A 25,082-nucleotide genomic window follows, 5' to 3' on the forward strand; every position below is an offset into this window, starting at 1 on the left:
TTCTGTTTAGGTGATGATGACACTTCTTCCGAAGAGTCTTCCTCGTTACTTTGATTATTATTACTAGCTGAACAACCAACTTCAACGTTAACTGATGGGCTTAATGGATGTGCTGACTCTTTTTCAGTCATATTTTCTATACCTTAAAAAAAAATTATTTATTGTTAATGGGATAAAGAAAAATAAAAAGAAATATAAATAACACTTACCAGGAGTGTCTAACAAAGTAGCGTTTAATGTGCCTGGCTCAGCTGGTTGAGCGGGATGAGACCCTTCCATGGCTGTTTCACTAACATTTTCACTGGATGTACTCGCAGGAACATGACGTCGTTGCCTTTTATTAAGAGATTTTGCTATTGTACTGCAATCGCTTGGTAAATTTGCAAGTGCATGAAACACTTGTCTCTTACGAATTATTGTGTAAACCAAATTACTGTTGCCATCAAATTGATACTAAGGAAAACATTATTTAAGTGTCATAATTCTTCATATTTAAATGATTCCCTGTAATATAATTTACGTACCTGAATTATATTATTAAAAATTTCAAGTAGAAAGAATACTAAATGATGATTGGTAGGAGCAGAAAATAAAAACCATGGTGTGCTAAATGCTTCAAGCAAATGCAATAGTTTGGTACTAGCCACCATTGATAAAGTTTTAAGGTATGGAGATACATTGACTAGAATTGTAAGCAAACAATCGAATAAAGGTTGCAACCTTTGATGTCCAGTTGTTATTATTTTATGGAACACAGTGACTAGTAAATCGGCGTGGGTTCCTAAAGAGCAAATGTGTTATTGAAAAACAAAATTAATGAACAACATATTATAATATTAATGAATGATATACCTGTAAATACTGGAATATCCATAGGTACTGTAGCTGTGTATGGTTTATTTAGCCTGACTCCAAAATTACGTTCTCCGCTTAAAAGAAGCAGTATAAATACACCGATGTGCATTAAACCTACCCTTGCTAAAAGAACCAATACATAAACACAAGTATAAAATCTTAACCCTTTTTCAAGTATTGTTAATGATAAGACATCTTACATTGGTCTGCTCGCGAATCATTCAGATGATAAAGTATAGGAACTAAAACTTCAAGTACATCAGAGCTTTTCAGCACATAGTATAGAAACTTTTTATTATAATCACACATTTTCCAAAAAAAAACAAGCAACTCTTGGTGAAAGTGTACTTTCTTTGTTGAATTAGGTAAATATGTTTGCATCAGTGGATTATTCAATAATCTTGTAATACCCTTTAATACAAAATGAAAGTCTATAAAAAAATCAAAAAATTTGCTTATTAAATTATAATTCTATTTAAATTTGAATAAATTCTATAAAGGGTTACCTTCGTCACGATGTATACGACTTAAATAATTAATAAATAAATTGTCTCCAGTTACACCCTCGTCCATAGAAGTCCCTCCACTGGTATCATGATCCAATGTTACAATTAAAATTTGTAAAGAAATGTCAACTAATGGTTCAAGGGAGTCATTAAATAGTAGATGATTATATGGTAATCCAAAGCCAACTGGATCATAGGCACATACTGTATTCAGCAATGATGTAAACATAGGTAGAGCATGTCTATGAAAAGTTAAAAATTTAATAATGGACATTACTTTATTGTAAAAAATTAAAAAGTATTTTGTCTTAGATTTGATAATAAATTCAAATTACCTGTTTTCAGTACTGGTTAAATGCTGGATCCACTTGTTAGGTGTAATTGAAAGATCCATTGGTAAGTTATACATTGTTTCACTAAAGCATGTTAATAAAAGCTTTAACAACTCGGTTCTATTTGAATCTAAGACAGGATTTCTAGGTGGCGAATAGGCGAATCCTACACCAGCTTCCCAAATATATTCACAGCTATCTATGGAATGTAATTCTTCTGCTTTATCCTAACAAAGAGAAATTTTTATTTGTATTGTTAATACAATAAGATTATGTTTATAATTAATTACATACAGGGCCGGATTTTCTATTTGCAGCTACAGTAAAGTCTGGACAAAATAATAAATCCTAAAAAAAATTATTTATTATAAAAATTCAATAACATAGACTCTATAATTATATTGGTTTAAACATACAAGTGCTTACACAAATAGCATTTAACATTGAATGTGCTAATGGTATACTTTCTTCATTGTCTTTTCCTGGCAAACTAGACCAGAAAAATCCTTTCCAATCAATATCTTCAAAAATATATGGTAATAAACGTGTCAATAATCGTGTACAATTTAAAACTATTTGTTGTTCCCTTTGAGTCCTACAGCTGTTATCAACAGCTTTCACTAATTTTTCAACAGCTTTGTAACACAATGTTGCTAGGTTTGCTGGTGCTTCTTCTCGTAATACACGAATTTCAGAAGCAGGAATTAAGGTAAAAATATCGTGCACATTTGATACATTTTCTGACCAAAATTGTTCCCAGAATGATTCATCAGAAGCATCTATCACCTGTTATTTAGAATAAATAAATACAGACATTTGAGAGAATATAAATATAAAATTAAACTATTCTTGGTTTTGTATAAAGAAATATACCATTGCTATTTTCTACTTGTTAAAAATAATATAAATTAAAAAATAAAGAAAACGATGCAATATAAAATAAAAGTGTTAACAATTGCTTATAAAGTCGCAGAAGGATGTGTGTGGAAAATAGAAAAAGCCCATGTGCGATCTGACATATTGAAATGTCAAGCAGAAAACATTATTTTTTATTTCAAGATAAACGGAATTTGTACCTGAGTTTTTGATGTCAGCTGAACAACTGCTTTCCGAAAAATAAGCTTGGTGTCGGAATTGCCCATTTCTTTTTAATTTATGTTAAATTGTGACTGATAATATTACACAAAAGAGTCGAAAACCCTCTTGTTTCACACGTTACAAACAAGGAGAACAGTCGCCATATTTGCAGCTGTTCGCGTGGTATTTAATTTTAGTTTACCCTTTGTTATCAATGAAAAATGAATTCAATCGAAAGTTAAATAATTGGAATTGAAGAAAGCAAAGTGATGGTTGAGATCATGAATGTTTAGTTATTGATAAAACAAAGCCGAACGGTTAACAATAAATTGTCATTTAACAGGATACAACAACAGGGTTAATAGTTTACCAAACCAACAACCAAATACATTTGTACATCTTGTTAGTATGTACATATATACATATGCATCACTTGTGTGTGTATAAAACAAGCTCGCTCTCTTTTTCTACCTCTATTATCGGTAAAACAGTATAAACTTTCGGATTGTAAGAAAAGTTATTAGAGAAAATCTACATATTTTAGATACATTCGTTCATAATGTCTCTCATATTATATCTACTAATTTCTGTTAAGAACGGTACAAAAGTCCTTTTTTAAAATTACATTGACAGAATGTATAAACATATATATTTATAACTTTTATGTTTCAAATAACGACACTGTACCGCTTTTAAGCAGAATTAAACTAACAGTTTGATCCCTTATACAATTAAATTCATATTATTAAAATTGTAGAAAATTTTCTTGAATGAAATTTTCCGTCGGTCATACATCCATTTAAATCTGTCGTGAGAAACGTAAGCAAGCCATTTTGAATTTTGTATGGGGGATATACTAAATGTACTGAAGGGATCAAAAATGTATCCATTCCCGATGTATAGAAGAAATATATTACAGAGAAAAACACCTGTGATGTTGTAGAAGAAAGCATGAATACATAGATAATAATGAATATCCATAGGAAAGGGATAGTAATTGATTAGATCAGAGGCTAATCCGGCTAGAAAGTCGATAGGAGAAGTTTTAATGGCAATGATGAATTTGACTTTGGAGTAGCGTCATAAGAATTCCAAAGCAGCGCTGTAGTGATTGCGGAGAGTTTCACTCTAGCCGCGTCCAGAGTAACGGTTTCCCAAGAAGCCATTCAAGCTATTCCCTTCGGAAAATACTCGGGGGAGGATATTCGATCGGAATTCGGAAGAGTGTCACGGTTAAGCATCATTGGGTGACAAATAAAGGGTGGAAAAGTTTGGTGTAGATCGACGATTCATCGTATAATAAATTTGGTGAGTTTGTTCGCGTGACAGAAAGGGAAGAAGGCTTGTGTCGAGAGTGGTATGTCTGCGGTAGCGGGTCTCTTTGGCCGCATGACGTAATTGTATTGATCGCGGAAGAAGAGCCGAAAGTCGCGCATACGCCATCTTGGACGAATTGTGGAAAAGAAGAAGTTTGTGTGCTGGCAGGCGCGGTACAATTGTTGGGACTCGTAATCTGCGGCAATCCGTGCTTTAGGTAGTTTTACTGGGATTTAACCCATTTGTGAACTTGCAACCCATTTGGACGGACCAAGGTAAGTCTTTATTTTGTCAATTCAGATCCATCGTCCTGATACTTTTTCCTCGGATTACTCTCCCTTTGATTTTGCTCCTTACCCCTCTCTTCCCCGTCACAAATCCGTTCCGGACCGATCCTTATACTGCTAATCATTTTATTTCTCCCTGCATTAATGGCTTCCTTCGATCCAACAAATTTTCCCACTTGGTTGTATTTTGACGTAAACCTTCTACGATGCCAATTTTCCTCAACATCTCGTTCGAATAGCAACATCTTTTTCTTCTACAGTATTCTATTCTAACGAAAGCTCTCCTATATTTTACGATTTTCCTTTAACCTATACCTCTGCTTTTTCCCCTCGTAGCTGGCAAAGACGAAGCTTCGCTCAAGTTATATATCAGCGATTTATTCTCCTCTGTTCCTCCTTCTCCTCTGGAATCATTGAATGTGACGCTCTTGACAACCTTTTTCTTCTACTTGATCACCATTCATGCCATCATGCCACAACTGCGGTGTTCGCAAATCTAATATTTAAGAATTCTTTCTTTCTACTGACGACACATTTTATAATGTACCTCCTTTTTCTCCTATAGTTTCTAATAGTAATTCTTGCTTTTTTATAAACTTTTATATACATTCTTACACGCATACTATACAGCTATAAAAATCTCCGTGAATATGTAGTGAATTATTCATTTGTATACATATCAACGATAAAACCGAATTTCAATCCAACAATACGCTATATTTTGAAGTATAAAAAGGTTTGTGTGGTATCAGTCTTTATTTTTTCATCTTATATATTTTTCGTGTCATTGTGCAAAGCTAAATTTCAATACATTTAGCAGAAGATTTCTGTGAATCTACAATGAATCATTCATTTGTATGTTTCAGCGACATAATCAATATAATATCCGCAATAAGTAATATTTACAAGTACTAAACTGATTTATTTTTTTATTTCTGTTTAATAAATATATTGTGATTGTTTCTTGAATTCGACATCGCTACTAAGCAGTTCAAAAGCTAAAGATGTTTTTACAATTTATGTGAAAAAATAAGGAAAAACTTTTTGTGTACGGGGTGTTCATTTTAACTCTCTTCAGAGCGTGGACGTAAAAATTCATTTATCTCCGTAAGTATAAGGGCTGGTCGTGCTACCTTTTGGTAAGCTTTTTGATAAAACTATCTATTTAATAGGGCTTCAACCTAAATTTATTAAAATTTACTACAACTTATAATTTTTAATAAAAAAAAAATAAAATAAAAAGGTTGAAAAACAACCTTAAGACAAGTAAATATTTTTACATAGTGCTTTATTGGTTATAAATAGAAGAAACCTTCAAAAAAGACCCGCGCACAAAATTGACGTATTTTACCACGCACGTACGATATTTTGCACAGAAATCATTCCCAATATTGGCTGAATCTTGTTGAAAGTGTGTGTAACAATTTTCGTCCATAAATGCCCTGCTCTAATACTAGTCAAGTTTTAGTACCCATCTTTATAATTACAGACAGATAAATATTTATATCTATACTCTGGGGGGAGAATATAAGTAAACATCCCACATGTCTAATTTTTTCCCACTGTTATACAATAACTAACAAATGTAACTTTCCCATATAAATGTACAGAGAGACTAGTTAAAATCAACCTTTCCAGATAGGTACCTGCAATACCTTTGCCACCAGGGTACCAAATTATTTTTAAAGAAACGTCAAACTGTCAAATTATTTTGTGTTAAATGAAAATTTTGGCTTGTTAAACCATTGTGTTTTAATTTGAGTAAAATCAATACAAACCATTTATGAATAACTAAGAATGTATTTGCAATAGTTTATTTATCTACATTCTGCAGCAGTGATGCTACGATTATGTTTAAAACATGGAGAGCTCATGTTTGTCTATTAATGAAAGAAATTCCATCAATATTTTTTTCTGTTAATTTAAAATTACAATACAATTATCAGATGCAGCTAAACATACAAAAATATTTTTCTTTTTTGTTCAGTTGTTTAATGTATTAAATTGCAGATTATAGAGATCACTGTATTATTATAATGAATTTACTCTGACCAATATAGCATTTCTTAGCAATTGCAGCATTAAGAAATTGTTATTAAACTTTTTTCGTTTTTGCTTTATTGTATATTGAGATTAATGAATGCAAAATTGTTACCTTAAAAATTGTTCTAAAATTATGGCAAACATTTTGTATAAAATATTGTGACATCGGTTGATTTATTATATTACTGATATATCTGTAGTTGAAGAATTATTATAACGCTTTAACAAAATCATAATTTAATTCATAACAAATTTTCTTCGTGTAAACCAATATAAACATAACGAATTAAAAATGCAAAACTGTATATGTATTTGAAAATACTATAGGAAAAATGACAAAATTTACTCATACATAGAGCTGATAGTTTGCTTATGCACCATCACACATTTTTATCTTAATATCACTGTTTTAGTATACACGTAACCAATAGATGTATAACTGATTCGTTAGTTATTTAACATTATATACTTCAGATTTAAGTGTAAACCTTTTAATACAACAATAAAATGAGAATTAAATTATCATAGATTATATAATTTAGTAAATATATGTATAAAGTCCTGGCCTGATAATCTGAGTCTGTTAGTATAAAATTTTACAGATATAATAGATTTGACTGTTTATATAAAAGCATTAGTTATTCATGTGTATATAACATACAAGTGTGCATCACTGTATGCATCAAAGCTCTTTCTTCTTTGCTATATTATTTAAACTTTTCTGTATATTGCAAATACTATATAGATTATTAAAAATGAAACATTTATAATTTGTTTATTTGTTTTGCAGACAAAGGGTTCGTTCTTTGGGTCTGATTGGTACTAAATGGTTGCCTGCAGACAGCATGTCTACTCTGTCGGGGATTGTGTCGAAGGGGGAGAAAGGAAAATCAAAATTTCAATCATTAGATATCAATAGTTTGTACCGAGAAAGCAGGGTAAGGATATTTACTATTTACTTTTCTTAAAAAGTGATTGTACTTTAAGAAGCTCATGATAAATTTATAAAATAACTAGGGAGAATCTTTGGAGCAACACCAGCAGAAAAATACACTACCACGCAAACATGGAATGCAAAGTCTTGGAAAGGTGCCCTCGGCACGGCGACCTCCTGCTAACCTTCCTAGTTTAAAAAGTGAAACAAGCAGTAGTGATCCAGCAGTTAGTCTTGTACCTAGTGGAGGAAGTGGTTGGGCCACTACTAAAGATCCTGCATCACCAACTGTTAGTAGTACTACAACCACAGCTGTATCAGCATTAGACACAACTACGGTAAGTTTTATAGTTATTAATGTATGTGTTTTTTAATTACTATCATGATTTATCTGATTGGGATTTAAATATTAAATACTAATCTTCTAGACAAACTCTCCACTTGCACCATGTGCACCAGGAACTGCTATATCAGCCCCCCAACATCCACCACTGCCAGGACAACAAGGCCCTTCACAATCATTACATCCTTCAGATGCAAGCAACAAATCATCATGGAGCGCGATTATGAGCAGATCAGGAGATGGTATGCATTACAAAAATCTGAATACGATAAAGGATGCTTTAAGATCCCAATTATTGACCCACTTCTTGGAAAATAACGCTGTAAAGTAGTGTTAAAATTTTATAAGCTATTAAAAGGCCATATAAAAATTAAACACTTTAACTTAGGACATGGAAATTTTATCAAATTAACACAAGCATATAAGACTTATCCTTTGTATTTTAAGGAAATCTTATGTAAGTATATGCTATAATATTCCACTTTTGTGAAATGAAAAGAAAGTGTATTGTGAGGAAAGGCTTCATCCCAGTTCTGAAGTTTGATCTTGTAATTTAAATTTAAAAAATTGAGGCACCATTGAGCTTCTGTTTTTAAGATTACAAAGTACTTGTAAAAACTATGGCGATGTAGCGCTCTTAACGAGCTACTTTAGGAGTGGTATTAAAAATATATTGAAAAGTTAATAAGTTATAACCTTGGGCTGGTATAAAAGGTCTGCACAAATAAAAATTGTAAAATTGCTTCTTTATTCTTCATTTGGAAGGCACAGTATTCAAAGTCCTTTAAAATATTGAATTAATATAAAGTAAGGGTTTGAAGTTGAAGAAGAACTGGAATAAAGATTACAATGGGTTTTAAGAAGCATATCTGGATTGTGGGCTATGGTACACAATTAATTGATAGATAATACCCATTGTGGTAGCAATGGTTGGTTACGCGGGGCTCGTGGGGGGCGGGAGAGGGGGAAGAGCTGCCCTAGGACTGAGTTTCCTCGCCCACCAGTCCCCGCAGTTCCAACACGAGTTCCCCAGTCTCAGTGGACAGCCCTCTGCATCCGTCTCCACTCAGAGTCTCATTCAACAGTCCTCGACAACATCCAATGCGATCTCTGTCACAGTCCAACATCATTCATTGCTGCAGCAACAGCCATATTCCCACAACCACTCAGGTGGGCTGCTGCTTGCCTGCCTGTTGCTGCTAGACTCAATTTTGATTCCTTGTAGTAGCGATCTTTGTGCTTCACCCAAAAAGCTTCAGATTTTATTGGCTGCTCAAGTTCTGTCAGAATGATCTTAAGGATATAATTATTGATTGGATCATAGTGATTTTGTGCTCATATTTAAAAGAAAAATTCTTTCCATTTCTATTTTCTTTTTTAATTTTAGTCTATCTTGCAATTTATTGCTTTTTTGCAATAAAGATTATTTTCTACAGAATGAAAAATTATGCTGAATGATGTATGGTCTAGATTTGCAAATTCATGAGCAGATGCAGCTTCCATTGACACTACATGATGTTTAATATACATCTACTCACCCTTTGCCATGGAAAAGTCGCTTAGCTCCTTTTAATATTTCTCTCCTTTATATTAAATTATTTTTATACATATCAATCATATCCTGTCCTATTGATTAATATTTTATTTATGCATATTACAAGTTCTGTTCAAACATACATCATGTACAAGTTTTGGGTGTTTATAATAAATTCAATTTCATCGGGTCTATAGTTACAGTGTTGAGCTTGTATGTAAACATTTAAAACAAGCAAGCTAAAATCTTTTTTAATTATTTTCGATATACACTATATGTATATATATATATTATATATATATATATATATATATATATATATATATATATAAGTGGTAATTAATTGAATATTAAGAGATTTTGCACCCAGAGCTTGAAAAGTGTGAGATGATTATTTTAAATAAGTTTTTTACTGTTTGGTGAAAATGTATTTAGAATTTATTTGGACCTTTTCTTAAGTGACTCGTCGGGACGCTGCTTGCCATGATTATTTAAAAAAAATATTTAACATGAAATCAAAGTTTAAAAAGAAATGAGAGCCAAATGATGCAATTATGGTTGGTGCATCTGCTAATAATTACAGTTGCGTTGATTGTTGGACTATTTCTTTGTCGTAGTAAATTTTTGTACACAGTGGCATTACATGAAAAGAATTCTTTATTTACAGAATGTGTTATGTAAAAAATTATCCTGTATGCAATGATGTCTCTTTCTTTATGTTTATTATTCACAAGAATCTGTAGCTGATTTCGTTGAATCTTATTCTCTTTCTCTTTCTCTTTCTCTTTCTCTTTCTCTTTCTCTTTCTATCTCTTTTTACTTTCACCAGCATAAGAAAAGGAAAAAGAGATATGTTAACATTAGTGAATAAATATAAAGAAAAGTATTGCTATATATTAAAGAAATGTTACTGCATAATGAATGCAGGAGGTGTATCAGGAGGTCCACAACAGCAACAAGCGTTAAGTCGGGAGTTGAACGCACAATACGGACCTGGCCCAAGTTTACGCCCACAAAGTAAATAAAAGCAACATTGAATATAATTATAGAGCATCTTAATGATTGATCTATAAGAAAGTGTTTTTGATTGTTTAGCGGAAGGAAGTTGGATACAAGGTGGCAGCCGCACAGGAAGTGGAGCAGGAGCAGCAACAGCTGGTTCCGGAAATGGGAGTACTCAGGCGGTCCAGGGCCCCCCAATGAACATCAGCGGCCAAGGAGGACATTCGGAAGGACCCGGTACCGCCAGGCAGAACTTGGGCCAGTCGCCCGCCATGGCCATGGCCCCGGTAGGCCAGCATAACTCAAACAATAGCCAAGCTCCTGCACCTTCCACTGGTCCCAATTTGCATCAATACAGAGGACTTATTCCTCCTTTTGTAAGTTACCCCCAACTTTTGCTTTTCTTTTCTTTACTATAAACTAATTTTACATATAGAAGGTGCCTGGTTAACTTGTATCAAACTAATATTTTTGCAAAGAGCATATTACGCTACAAATAAATTCTTATACCATTTTTTTACGTAACTCTTAATTGAGAAGTTTTTAAGAGTTAAAAACTCTTTACGTCAAAACCTTTCATTAATGTTGGAAAGACTTAACTATGTCTGACCAATAAAACAAGCGTATCAAATAGTTCTTCCAGAAAGAATTTTCAAAGTGAATTATTTTTAATTCCTAATAACATTTTAATTAAGTGCTTGTAAGGAATAAAGTATAAGAATTGTATTCTCAAAATCAATTGCTCTAGATGGATTTATTATTTTGGCATGAGTCAACCAAATACCTTCTAGATGAATGTACATTTGTGTGTTGCTATTATAGTTTAATGCTTTTCTGGTTCAACAAAACAAATATAATAGCATAAACGCATAGAAACTAATGCCTGTATAACAAAATTGCAGATGTACAGAGGAAATTTTACAGGAGGATTTCCTCCTCAATTTGCCCCAAATGTAGGACCGAACGGTCCACGACCAAGGTTCAATTACCCAGTCGAGCGTTTTCCGACTCCTCATCAACAACGCCAGGAGCGTGATCGTCTAGCGGAAGAGGAAATAGTAACACGGCCAATAATCAAAGAAGAGGATCTAACCCGAATGGATGATATAGCGCGCGACGCTGGATGGTCCGCGCACGACGATATTGACTACAATCAGAAATTAACGTTCAGCGATGATGAGCAAGAGGCGGATCTTGCCAAAAAAGACGACAAGAAGGATATTGCGAAGGAAGAAAAGAACGAAGACATTCCTGGCGAAGAGCGAGAGAAGCCCACGAGGGAAAGCCGAGAGAGCCGAGAGAATCGTGACGCGAACCGAGACTCGAAAGAGGCAAGAAGTGTGCAGCCTCATCGGCCTTGGAGCCAGAGCGGAGCCCCTCGAGATTTTCGGGGATCCAACGGACCCACCGGATACTCGAATCAATCTCAACTTCACGGTGTGCATCCTTTGAGAGGCGTCGAGGAAGACGAAGCGAGCAGCTACGAGAGGCGCAGACTGAAAGTCGAAGTAGCCTCCGTGGTGGAACGCGCCAGACAGCGCAAGGAGGAGGAGGAGAAACGCTTCCAGGAGCTGACGAAGCAGGCTGCAGCTAAGAAGCTGCAGGACCTGGAGCAAAAGCTAAAAGAAAAACAGACGAAACTAAAGGAGGACGAGCGTGGACCTAGTTCGGAAGCAAAAGGATTGATTAACGTGCCTCCCGTGCCCATTCCCGTTCCAGAGTGGGAGAGGGAGAGGGAGAATCGTGAAAGGGAGAGTCGAGAACGAGAGAGGTCCCGCACTTCGTCCGAGGACAAGGACGAAAAGATTGCTCCTCGCGATAATAGGGATCCTAGGGATTCCAGGGATCAGTCCAATGATTTCCGTTCGAACGATCGCCAAGGCTTTCTGCGTCAACAAGATCCACCCCCCGCGCGCAGTGAGCGCGACAGGGAGCGCGAGAGGGAACGGGATCAGCGAGACATGCGGGATCGCGAGCATCCGGCCTTCTCCAGTCACTTCAAGCACAACCTGCCACCGAGATTTCAGAAGCAGCACGCCGAACGCAGCGGCTCGAACTACAATAGGATCTCGCCAAACGCGGAGAGATCCTCCTCGCAATCCGTCTCATTCTCCCAGCAATACGATCCTGCCAAGTGGGCCCATGCCCACAACTCTCTCAACAGCAGCATGAAGCCTGCACACACGATACCCCCACCACCCCTACGAAGAACCAGGGCGGATTCCGATGTTTCCAGCCCAATGGATGAGGAACGCCCACCCTCGAGGGATCATCGTAGCAATCCTCCTCCGCCTAGAGACGATCGTTATCATAGATCCACATCGCACAGATCTTACGAGGGCAGAAAGCCTGGCTACGATTATCCTCGCGACGACTATGGACGGGGCTACAGGGACTATGAGTTCGACGAGAGACACTCTCGCGAGCCCTGGGAGCGGGATCGTCATTCTGATGAGAAAGATCGCGAGTCCAAGGACAGCCTAGAGCCTAAGGACAACAGGGATCGCGATATCAGGGACAACAGGTCCTTGCGGGATAACAGGGACAGTTTGCTCAAGGACAAGAAGGATTATGATAATTACATGAAGGAAAGTTTCGACGACCGCGAACATCCTCTACGAGATCGTCCAGAAGGTGGAGGTGGCAGTGGTGGAGGCGGAGGCGGTGGTGGTAGCAGCGGTGGAGGTGGTGAATGGCGCGAGGAACGACGTGAGGACCGCGCCAACCAAGAGAGGCAGTTGGATAACCGTCGCGAGCCACCACCGAGGGACGAGCGCCTCGAACGTGGGGAGCGTCCCCAGAGGCCGGACTCCCGTGACAGTCGCACTTCCAGGGAGTCAAAGACGTCGATTCGCGACGACGATTCCCACAAATCACGCGATTGTGGCTCCTCATGGGCCAACGACATATCCGACTACGAGGAGAAGAAGCAGCAGCGAGACTTTTACCATGAGGACATGAGGGAGCGCGACCGGGAACGCGAGAGGGATCGCAGATTGCCTCCAGGTCCCGTAACGAAGGAGAAGATCGAGGCTGACGAGTTAAAGAGTGAGAAGCGCAATTTAACGCAGCTAAAACGGGGAGTGGCCGTAGCTGAGCAGGAGAAGAAAGACTCCGCCAAGGAGAGCAGCGAGTGTAAAAAGGAGTCTGACATCTGCTGGAGTAGAAAGTCCGAGAGGACAGGACTGGAGAGTAGTCGAAGTATCGAGAAAGGGGAGAATATTGCTGCAACGAAGGTTTGGGCCGACGCTGTGTCTCCGACCTTCGAAAAGGAGGATGGTAAGCTGGACATAATCAAGGATGAGAAACACGTGGAGGATATCAAGCAGAGCATGGAGAAACTCTCTCTGGAGAAGGACGGCAACGACGAAAAGGAACAGAAGGACGAGAAGCGAGAGAAGAACGTTCGTAATAGGACCGGCAGTGGGAGCTTGAGCTCAAGGTCACGAGATTCCAGGGGCGGTCGTCAGTGGGGTGGAAATTATAACAGCGTTTACATTAGAAGCTGGCGAGGTCCGGAGTCCCGCGGACGCATTAGAGGGTCCAACTCCCGACGTAACCAGTGCCACACCGACTCCGAGGACGACGATGACGAGGTTTCAGTTTCCACGGAGTCTGGCAAGGAAGAGAAACGCTCGACGAGGTCGCCGAAGCCTTCGCAGAAGCTCGAGAAGGAGGATAGGAATCGAGAGGTCAGTAGGAGGGAGGACAAACGTTCCGCGGAGTATTCCCAGTCGAGAAACGATAAACGAGTCTACGACGGGAAGCCTAGTCGGGAGGGCTTCGCACCGTCAGGTGAACCGTCTAGGCGTGGAAGAGGAAGCGGCTTCAGGATCAAGAGCTCCTCCACCACTGGCAGCAGGATGGAAGGCTATGGACCACCGTCCAGTAAGAGTCCTTTCTCGTCGGAGCGTAACGAGGATAAGGGTTCGGCCCGACAGAACCCACCGACTCCGACCCCGGAAAAGGACGCCAATTCCGCGGCTTCCGGACAAGCTGAGTCCAGCGATGATAAGATCATCGCCAAGCAGCAAGCGCTTACTGCTGGTATCACAGGTAGGAGAAACAAGTCGCCTAATCAACAACCTCAGCAGGGCGGCGCTAAGCAACAAGATAACCATACCAATACTGGATCCTCCGTGCAAAAGTCGCAGAGGAAAGATGATTCGAGAACCAAGCGAAATCGCAGTAGAAGCAGAAGGGTAAGTATCGTTTTGTTTCTTTTAAGAAGTACCGCCGATGGATGTGGAATTATTCTCTATCGTTGTCTTTTGTTTCCACAGGGAAGAGATAACAGAGATGCCCGATTTCGTGGTAGCAGCAGTAACGTTTCCAAGCAGACTGCTGATATGAACAACGAGGATTGGGAGACTACCTCGGAAAACAGCGAGGAGCACATAGAGGAGAGTAAGGAATCTCGTGGTAGTCGTAACAAACCGTTTCCTGGCCGTGGAGGTCAGGGAGGAAAGGAACAAGGATTGGGCAACTCCCAATCCCGCAGGAGCGAGCAATCCAATCGGGATCGCGAGAAGACCTCGAAAGCATCTTCGGCAAGCGCACGAGCGCCTGGAGCCGAAAAGAGGAACGCCCAGAACGCAGTGTTCACGAATCAACGCAGTCATTCTGGCAATATTCCTCCACTGATGCAAAACGCGCAGGCTCAGAACGGCAGATCGAGAAGCCAGGGCTCTGCGGGAGTTGGCGGGCCTTCTGTCAAATCCAGTAAGGAGAGTACTGTAAACAGGATCGACGAGATTAAGCTGAGCGACCCAAATCTGGTGAATCAGGCACTGAACGACATGAACAAGAAGTCCCAAGGGAAGGATAAGAAAGTGATCGACCCCGAGGCTGATGCGAATAATTATGCCGAGGACGGATCTAACGTGGGTGAAGATAAATTGGATTCCGATGGTTTTCAGGAGGTGCGTTCCAAGAAGAACGTGAAAGAGTCGAGACACAGTCAGAAGGATGAGGTAAAGCCAGCGAAACGGGACAAGGAAAAAGACAGGGAACGCGACAGATCCAAGTCCAAGTCTAATGGGTCCCAAGCAACCCTGCAGCAGGTCCAGAATATTCCCCCGTTACTAGGACAGGCCGTTCCACAGCCAGCGATTGGCAAGAAACCTTTCGAGCGCCCTTCCAGAAATCCAAAGTTGCCACCTAGATTGCTGAAATTAGCGAAACAGCAACAGCAAATGTGCCCGGGAGACGCTAATGACATCGGTAAACTAGGAAATTCCGGGAATTATTCTAAGGATTCCGGTGGACCAGCTCCGCCACCTTCGGTTAATGCATGGGACAAGCCTTTCACCAATCAGCTGCGTTCTAACTCGCCTTCCTCCGTTTCGGCTGATATTCAATTAATGTCTGGCCTCACGGCCCAGAACGATCACTCTCACGAGGTTAACGAGCAAATAACATCAGGTAGCAGCAGTCAAAGAAACTCCCCGAATGATGAAAAGTCTGGCAAGAAAGAGATTCTCGTGGAGAAAAATGTTGGTGATGTTTCGTCGCCTCCGGTACAGACACTGATCTTCGAAAATACGAATTACTCGAAAACCACAAAAACTGGATCTTCGGATCTAGCAGTAAAGTCGAAATTTTCCAATCACATAAAGTCACAGCAACGAGTCGACAAGCGAGGAAGTGACATGGATGACGATAATAGCCAAATGCAGCATCAGCAGCAATCATTATCCGTGGCATTTTCTAACAAACCCAATGATCTTATGAAGGACAAGAGCCAGGAGCCCATTCAGATGCCATTGTCGTTCAACAAGAACGAGGATAACGCTGATATGAAGCTGGACTTCAATTTTGATTCGGATCTATCACAATTGACGGATGACAAAAGCAAGAGTCTTGGAATGGCGCGTTCGATGCATATGACCGGTGGACAAAGCACGATTTCTCCATCTACGGCTGAGCTGAATTTGAAGATCGCTTCCGTGAAGAAGGTCTGGGAAAACGTACCAATGCCCACGGTCGTCGAACATGAGGATGGCAACGTGGTTAGTAGCGCTAACAGTTTTCCTCAAGCCTTCGAGTCAAATGATGTCGATGATAGCTATAACCCTCACCAGCAATATTCTCAGAACAATATGAAGAATGAAATCACCACTTCCACTAATGTTTGCAAGGTGAGCTATCGTTTTTCTTCACGTTATATCTATTCTGCATGCCGCTGATTTGTTACATCGCTAAAAATTGGTAAAATCCGAGACTCGAGATGTTATCGGTAGTAAACAGAGTCACACTCATCGCTTCCTAATAAAACAATACTAATTACTAAATATTTAGTTTGCCTGTTGATCTAGCTGGTGAAAATCATTGTACGACGAACTACTAACGCAACAAAAGCTCTCTTGCATTTCTTGGTTCCATTTGGTTCGTTACAATTTTGCAATATTGATCGCACTGGTGAAACAGAGTGTAGAATATTATGAGCAGCCTTATTATTATGATACTGAATCGTTGTATAATACGCTAATATATTTTCACCAATCCATAACTGGTTATTTAATAATAATAAGATAGAGAACGAATTGACGTGACTTTTTATTATAATAGCTTTGTGGAATAATAGCTAATGATGAATTTGGAAAACATATATCAATTAGGAAAAAAATGTAATTAAATTGGTTTAATTGTAGAATAGTCGATAAAGAATAAAAGCTAATCTTAGTTATTCTGAGAACAAAAAATAATTAATAAGCGAGAGACACGAGACCGGATAGCAATCGATAGTGATGTAAATCAGCAAAATCAAATAATGAATACACCATGTCCCCTGTGGGAAGATGCTGACTCTTTGCCTGATGCGCAGCTGGTTCCCCCGCAGGTGAAGCCGCAGCAACAGTCGTCAGGAAGCAGTGCTGGCCAACCAGGTTCTACTGTTCCCGGTCCTAGTCCTATTGGTGCCGGTCAGAGTCCTATCGGACATCCTCCTGCTAGCCTTCAAGGACCTTTAAGTCCTCCTCCATTTAATTCCACTGGACAGCCTTCCCACATGAACTATCAGGTAGCTCATCCCCATACCCAATTTGAAAAATTCCCTTACTAAAAACAGACTATTTGCCTTTTTTGTGCGGACAACCCCTTTGGCCAAAATCATTTCGCTCGTTAGACACATCTTTAATTGTCCTTCTTGGTTCCACGGAGATGTGTCTAAATTAAGTCCATTTTATATGTCCTAATTATAGCTACAAAAGCGTAGTTTAAAATTTTTACAATGCTAAGCAATCAGTCATTCCTTGGTGAAAATAATTCTTATAAGCAACGTGCGAAAGTTTGAATCGAGTGGTACCTCTCCACAGTATTTATAGCGATTAATACCAAGTTTAAATAGGGGTAAATATTTTCTTAGTTTTATAGCTCTCTAATTTGGTAATTGAATCTTAGTGGTTTTAATATCTGGTAGTTGTGCTTGGTAATTTCTTTCTTTTAGCTTCTCTCAATATATTTAAAGCTGAGTTTGGTTGAAATATAGTTGCAATTGATTGGCTAATTTGCATTTCAGGAATTTCCTCAGTATCCTGCCTCTCAACCTGCACAGTACGGCAACATGTCTGCGATACCCTCTCCGCCTGCAGTATTATTTAATACCGGCTCAGGACAGCTGCCAGCTCAGGCCGGTGGACTCTACGGTGCTTTTCAATTGGACCAAAGCCGTTCACCTTTCACGCAATACGCACCGTACGGACCATCTCTACAAAACTCATTCAGTCAACAAAACGTGTATTTGCAACAGCCACCACCCCCACCTCACGCACCAAATGCCCCTACTCCTGATATGTATCAGAACAACTTGTCCCAATATCGCCTTGTAAGTATATTCCTATTGGTTTCATAAAATTTCTTATGTTAGCTTTACAAGAGTGTCGATGAATCTTTTAAGAATACTTTAATGCAAAATTAATATAATATGTTAAATGAGCAAAAATAAATGAAAGTTACATGCGTATTTTTTCATGGAAAACGACCAAGGCCTGTGTGCACTAATTATGATTTCCATCTAGACTGCTGCTGCTGCACCTCCATTCGGGCAAAATCAGCAATTGAGCAACAATCCTAATACGGTTCTGATAAGTTCGTCGTCTAATTCATTGATGTCTGCGAGCGTAAAACCGTCCTCACAACCAATTGGTGCTATTGGAACTAAAGCTCCTCATTTTCAAGCCCCATCGGCTCCACAACCAAATCAGGTTTGCAATTTGTATTATACGAGCATTGATTTTATAAAGTATTCTTGAATATTGAGTGAGAATTACACGTCTGAATATTTCTCTTTTAGCTGTACATACCGTACGATCCGAATCAGGTTTTGGGAGTAAGTGGCAGTTATATGGGGAATTCCCAATTGGTTCAACGGCCAGGACCAAATGTGCAGCCATCGGCTAACAGTTATTACAGCGCTACTTCTGGTAAACTTAATTGCCTTTTATGTAAGCTTGACCCGTCCATTCATTTTATTTTACCACTAACCAGTTATTATTCTCATCTTTTACCACACTCGTTTTATTTTAATTTTGTTTCGATATGTTTCTCAACGAAAATTCACAATTTATTGTAAACTTAAAAGTTTTCGATTTACTTAACTTTTTTCTCTTTTTATATCGATTTATATATACTTGGTATCTTAAACAGACATTATTAATGCTTTTATATGCTTATGAATTTCAGTGACGAGACGAATGCTCAATTAATATAATTTTCATTATTTTTCTTCATCAGATGTTTTCCCGGGATCTCAAACTGGTTTTTACCAACCTGGAGGGGCAACTCAGCAAACTGGGACTCACTATGGTCTTCAAGGTTTTGGCCAACATAATCAGAGCTTGGCAACTGGCAGTGCAACACCAGTTGGGTTACAGAACTATAGCTCAGGATTTTTATCAAATTCAGGATTACAAATTACGGCGGCAGCAGCGGCAGCCCAGCAATATCGCAATCCAGCTGGAGCTGGCTTACCTCCTGCAAACGCCCCTGCCACATTCCTCAGTAAACATCAGGCACAGGAACCACCGAGACAATTAAAGAGTCCCTCGGGGAATCAAGATGTACTGGCTTCAGTTTTTAGTTCAAGTATGTTGAACCTCTAAGAGTCTCTTACAGTTATATTCCTTCTATTATTATATGCCGCTATCACTATCATTATATTCCAATTACCATTATGATTATTATAATATATTCTAATTATCAAACATTGTAAATTTTAAATAACCTCGTAGTAGAGAGCATACGAAGAAACGTTATTATTTTCTTTCTTCATAATTTTTTGCACGAAACTCGATTTAGTAATGATAAATTATAATTATTATTTATGTAAATTATTTAATTGTACATTTGTTAATTTATTGCAATTATAATAAATTTACTCGTTTTTACATATAAGTGTATATTGTTTTTATTTTGTCGTGTAACACATTGATTGACTGCTTTTGATCATTTCAGCACCACAAATACCATCTCCAAAATCCAGAAACTGCAAACAGCCATCTTCATCCCAGCAACCACAGCCTAGTCCCCCCCAGCATCATAAATACCAACAATATCAGGGCGTTAGTCAGTCTGCTCTGGTAAGCAGCTACAATAACTATGTATGTACCATTCACTCATTAAATATTATTTATAAGACTTGAAATGAGACATTTATGTGATGCCACAAATCTTAATTTTTTTCATCTAACATCCATTAATGCATCGTTGGTAGATTATATAGATAGCTCATGGAACTTATACCTGCTTAATTAGTATGGCGAATCCTAGACATTAATATCGTTTGAATTATTTATTTGGTGTGACTTTCACGTAAATAGTATCTCGGTTTTATCCCAAGCAGCATTCTCCAATGTCTAATAACAGTTTGATCATTAAAAGAAATCGAACTGTCCCTTACTTTTATTGCAAATTTTTAAATAACAATAACTATAAAGAAGGAAATGTTATTTTAGTTGTTAAAAAGCTGTAAATGGCATACACAATCGAAGTTTTTATCATAAATGTTACATTAAATAACTGTACATTTAATTAATTATATATCTATATCTATATATGTATATAGGGGTTTTCTCTAACGACGGAACATATGATTGTGTTATTTGACTATAGCACTGAAGCATTTACTATATATTATCATAATTAATAAAAGCGTAGATAGTTTAGTTTTAACGGTTATTTTAGTTTAATTGCTTCTATTATTCATTATAAGTCTCATTTTACTCAATTAATATTGGTCACTACGTTTAATACTTAAATTAAAGGGAAAACAGTAATTTGACTATAGTAAAAAGTACTATAGTCAAATAATACGAAATCTCCTATGTTCCGGCGTTAGGGAAAACCCCTATATATATATATTTATATATAAATGAGATAGTCTTAGGCTACATTTAAAAACAATAGCCTGATCAATCATGTGATTCGGATGATTCCAGGAGTAAGAAAAGGATAATTGCAAACTATACGTTTTTGTTTTGTTTAATTTGGAATTATTTTTACTCACTTAAAGAATAGTTGCCTGTTATTAGACCCATCGATAACAGATTCATTATTATAGATTTCATAAGTTTACTTTGTTCATACACAGTTCTAAGCTTTCTATGCGAATGTGTTCATATTGCATAGCAGCCTAATTAATCTTATTTTTGCTTGTTTGTCGAAGATAGGATCAATTGGAATGGCTAAAATAAGATTAGCTAGTTATTTTAAATTTTAATTCCTTATTAAAAAGATTAGATATATATCTTATATATTAGATTCAATATGAATTTATTTGATTTATAAGTACATTATTTATAAATCTTTTCATACCAATACAATGTTAAGAATAACGATCAGGAGTACATCGTGCTCGTTATTTTTAGTTAAATATGAATAATTAATTGGAATAGTTTTATCCTTGAAACACTAGAACACGGCCCTTGCAATTTTTATTCAACGTACCAATAAGATACGATAAGTTTGAATGAAGATTTATAAGTACTTTACTTATGAATCAACCATTGCATACGCAAGAAAGACTATATAAAGTGTTTCTATTTCTAGGAAAGAAACGCATTTTTGGAGAAAGGCTACGTATAGTTTGCATATTCTTATCAATTAATCGTTAAAGATAATTCTGTTTGGTTGGCATATGAAGAACATTGAATTTCCTTTAACAGGTTTTGCAACAAAATGTACGAGGAATGGGTATGCCACCCAGGGCCGGTATCCAGCCGTCCCAGCAGCAGCGTTATCCACCACCAATTCAACGGCCTGTTGTCCCGTTCCCACCAGGTCCCAATCCAAACAATCCTACGCAACAACAACCTAACTGCATGCCAACCCAGCAACAGCAAACGCAAATCAGTCGACACAGACCAAATTTACACCAACAGCAGCAACAACGTAATATGAAGATGCAGCAACAATATTATTCCTCGCAAGGTTGGTCTCCTCACATTAACCCTCCCTAATTTTCAAAAGAAATTCATCATCCCATGATAACTCTTTAAATACCAAATTATCAGGAAGAATCGAAACTTTCCTTTCATTTAGCAGCATAATATTATTTACGAATCATTTATATGTACAGTGTAATTTAATTTATATAACGTATGATAATCAATGAAAATATTAGAAGTCTCTGAAATGTCAAAACAATTATACTTTTCTTTTAATGTATAATGACGACAATTAATTACTAATAATTTTTATGTACAGTGTATATTTCATATCATATAAAAATCAATAAAACGATAATCTCCAATATCAGATGAAATTATAACTTTCTTCTTTTATAATGTAAAATGGCATGATATTGTTTATACGAATAACTGATGTGTATGGTTGTAATTTAAATCCTATAATATGATAAGTAATATAAAGAAGAGATTTTTGTTATCTGACAATGAAAATTTAATTTTAGGCAACGTTAAAATGGACTCTAACGACAAAAATGACTCGCACAATGAAAAGATTTCCGATGGAAACGCGGGAAATCAGCCGGGAGGAAACAAATCCAATGTAAATCAACAAGATGTCGACAACAAGGAAGAAGTGAATCAGCAAAATGAGTAGAAATCGAAGGGAAGCCCGCAGTTTTAATTTTGGGACTTTTTACACAGTATACATTGCTCACGGAAAAAGGGACATAGAAGAAAGAATAATAATGGTAATGAATGAAAGTTCTATGTGTGGAGGAACAAGAAGTGATGATGTTTAGATCCCATTAAAGAGAAAAGAATTCGTGCTTTTATAATTCAGTGAGTCGAGGAGTGGTCGCATTAAAGCTACGGATACCTGGGATTGTTTCTAGAAAAAACAAAAAAAAGTAACTTGTTTCAATGGCAGGCCAATAACTAGAAGGCTTGCTACTGATATCCTCATGGTGTTTTGGAAACCAACGTTGTGCCGTTGCTTCGAAAAATTCCACGATTCCTTGCAAGAAACTTTGCCTATTCAGCTGTCCCGTTATTCAATAACTAATATTATAGCAAGCTTGCATGAGAATGAGAAATCTTCGAGGATCCTAATGAAGTAGAGAAACATCAATTCAAGTAAGGAGGAAGCTTCGTAGATGTGAAAGAAACTTGAAAAATGTAAGATAAAGTGACATTTTTTGTCAATCGATAATATCGAGATGTAAGAAACGAGTCAATGATATAAAGAGAAGAGTGTGAAAAGGTAGTGTCAATGTAACGAGAAAAATTTGAAAAAAATTTGATTTTTTTGCGTAAGAGAACCGTCGTGAAAGAAAAATGCGAAAGACACATGGAGGGAATAGATTAATTTGAATAGAATGAGCAATATAAATAATAATAGGTTTTTAGGGCCGTCCTGTGCGCGTAATAGAATAATCAACCGGGTTTGAAAGTATATTCGCGTTACTTTCGGTACTCAACTAGAATTATCTTGAATATGGGAAGGGAGAGGGAGAAAGGGATGAAAGAGAGAAAAAGTTAACTCTTAAAGGAGAATAGAATAAGAAGCTAGACTGTCATCCTTGGGAGAAATGAATGATAATTACAACTCGGAACCCATATCGACTGACCGCAGTTACATGGCATTCCGAGGAACGAATATGATTTTAGCAATGATGTACGATTGATAGATATCTAAAAAAATGTAAAATGATATGATAAATCGGATGAAGTTACGAAATAACGATAGATGAAAACTTATTTAAAATATATTAATGTGTAATATGTCGTTGTGAATGGTATAAAATTCATGGAAGCGATAAATCCTGCAAAATGGAAACCGGAGTTGGGTGAATAGCAAAGCTTTCTTATATGGCATTTGTAGCAAAACAAAAATGGTGAAGAGAGCACTGTTCTTTGCATCGTAAAATCACGGAATAACCGTGCATAAATCACTGTTACCACTTGAATGGCACTTGGACGAACTATGTGTACATGTTGATCGTTTGATGATTCTGCGAGGTCATGTGGATGTGTGTGTGTGTGATTGTGTAATTGTGGGATTGTGCGTGTGTGCGTGTGTGCGCGCGCGATGACGAGATGCAGTTTATATACACATTTTTCACCATGACCTAGCCCTATTCGCAAAGTGCATCAATCATTAGTCGTATTAAGCTAATTGTCCGCGTGCGAGGATATCTAAAAGAAAAGCACTAAAACCCTCGAGAGACGCCTCGCATTTTCGAATCTTTCAAGTTCGAACGTTCCTATACAAACCGTTCTGAAAAGAAAAAATCGAGCGTTGGAGGAATGACAGTCCAGCGTAGTATTCTCTGATAATTCGAGTCTACCTAGCACGCTATTAAACGATCGAGAATAATTTCCATAAATCATATCCCCGAATCATTGCCTCAACGGTTTTACCGGTATTTCAACGTTTCGAAAGAGTTCTTGGCGGTTCTTATGGGTCTTCAATAGCGTACGAATGCAAAAAGACGAAAAAGAGAGTTAGAAACATAAGTATATAAAAATTGTACATTCTCTGCTTTCGTTGCAGCTCTATTATACAAAGATAAATCCAATAAACAGTAGTATTTGCAGAATGTGTCGTTGCCTGTTTTTTAAGAGCAAAACTAATAGCGCGTACGTACGCCCGTTTAACGAAAAACACGATATGCGAAACATATAAATATGTATGTATGTGTGTATATATATATACATACATAGATACAAACATACATATAGAAGCGTGAAAACTTAGGAGAAGAGTCTAAGAGGAGAGTCCATATGCGATCGCTGAGGATACTATACTATACTGCCAGTCGCGTTGACGGTCACTGTCCTTGAACTTTCATAGCGCCCTTTCACGCAAATATAATATAGGCCATAATGGAAAATTCAAATTTCCTCTTTGCCAAACGAAGAAAATGACACGTGCAGGCCTCGCAAGAAACGAAAGGATACTGCGTTAACGCGGAAAATACTGTGTTATAAGGAAGCTACATTTTTGGGACTCTTACGTGTCTCTAGTGTGCATTGATATAAAAGTTATCAAAAGAAAACATTGTGTAATTACTACTTTGTAAACCTAAATACGAAAGTGAGGGATACTTTGTTTTCTCTAAATCTCGCGATTTTTCGCAAATGGAGAATGTGAGACGATAGAGGAGATAGGAAGTAAAAGGGTTCGTGATTAGAATATAGAAAACGATTTTTAAATCGCTAATTCTCTATAGAAACTGCGAAAAGGATCGCTTTGAATTTAAGAGGGTCATGGGTCGTCGCAGCGACCTTGACAAGACTCTTTGTACAAAGTGGAGGAGCTTTTGAGACGAGACAGTCGGGTGAATGAGCGTCGATGAGAAATTTAGAAAGAAACGTTAGTTTGGATAATTCCAAATGAGGATGGTGAAGATGTTCTTCCTCATAATATTGCAAACTATACGGAAA

The 25,082-nt window shown here is 37.6% G+C and overlaps 2 protein-coding genes across 9 annotated transcripts; one reads left to right on the plus strand and one right to left on the minus strand.

Annotated features, from left to right (window-relative positions):
• Nucleotides 1-5: 5 nt before the first annotated feature.
• Nucleotides 6-3,146, minus strand: LOC136785451 (protein HID1-like; the record flags this gene model as incomplete). The annotated part of the gene is made up of 10 exons (XM_066746497.1): nt 2,770-3,146; nt 2,120-2,479; nt 1,988-2,041; nt 1,697-1,920; nt 1,362-1,603; nt 1,056-1,286; nt 853-978; nt 525-781; nt 210-453; nt 6-142 (listed from the first exon to the last, which is right to left on the minus strand). Coding segments are annotated over exons 1-10 (1,941 nt in total), but the record flags the coding sequence as incomplete, so codon positions are not given.
• A 777-nt stretch (nt 3,147-3,923) lies between these two features.
• LOC136785449 (protein PRRC2A-like) lies at nt 3,924-24,437 on the plus strand. 8 transcript variants are annotated; one of them, XR_010824654.1, is made up of 18 exons: nt 3,924-4,362; nt 7,208-7,355; nt 7,435-7,689; nt 7,780-7,936; nt 8,619-8,864; nt 10,156-10,245; nt 10,324-10,607; nt 11,133-14,432; nt 14,514-16,370; nt 17,057-17,251; nt 17,750-18,055; nt 18,249-18,434; nt 18,524-18,653; nt 18,964-19,314; nt 19,684-19,829; nt 21,277-21,301; nt 21,393-21,657; nt 22,139-22,278. XR_010824654.1 is itself a non-coding variant. In XM_066746491.1 (17 exons), exons 2-17 carry the CDS (start codon nt 7,263-7,265, stop codon nt 22,288-22,290), a joined length of 8,013 nt encoding a protein of 2,670 aa, XP_066602588.1. In that variant the 5' UTR covers nt 3,924-4,362; nt 7,208-7,262; the 3' UTR covers nt 22,291-24,437. The 8 variants fall into 8 exon arrangements, 6 of the variants coding, with proteins under 6 accessions (XP_066602588.1, XP_066602590.1, XP_066602589.1 ...); XR_010824655.1 differs by having other exon boundaries at nt 19,684-19,808; XM_066746491.1 differs by lacking the exon at nt 21,277-21,301 and having other exon boundaries at nt 22,139-24,437.
• Nucleotides 24,438-25,082: the final 645 nt, after the last annotated feature.

Source organism: Prorops nasuta, unplaced genomic scaffold (genome assembly GCF_024137725.1).
Source record: "Prorops nasuta isolate Cenicafe-Biocafe unplaced genomic scaffold, Cenicafe_Pnas_1.2 PNAS00362, whole genome shotgun sequence".
In the NCBI taxonomy this organism is placed as follows: domain Eukaryota; kingdom Metazoa; phylum Arthropoda; class Insecta; order Hymenoptera; family Bethylidae; genus Prorops; species Prorops nasuta.

Coding starts and splice junctions, on each gene's coding strand:
- LOC136785449 (XM_066746491.1), top strand. CDS start 7,263: ATGTCTACTCTGTCGGGGATTGTGTCGAAGGGGGAGAAAGGAAAATCA. Junction 14,433..14,513: donor ATCGCAGTAGAAGCAGAAGG/GTAAGTATCGTT, acceptor TTGTTTCCACAG/GGAAGAGATAACAGAGATGC. Junction 21,658..22,138: donor ACAATATTATTCCTCGCAAG/GTTGGTCTCCTC, acceptor ATTTAATTTTAG/GCAACGTTAAAATGGACTCT.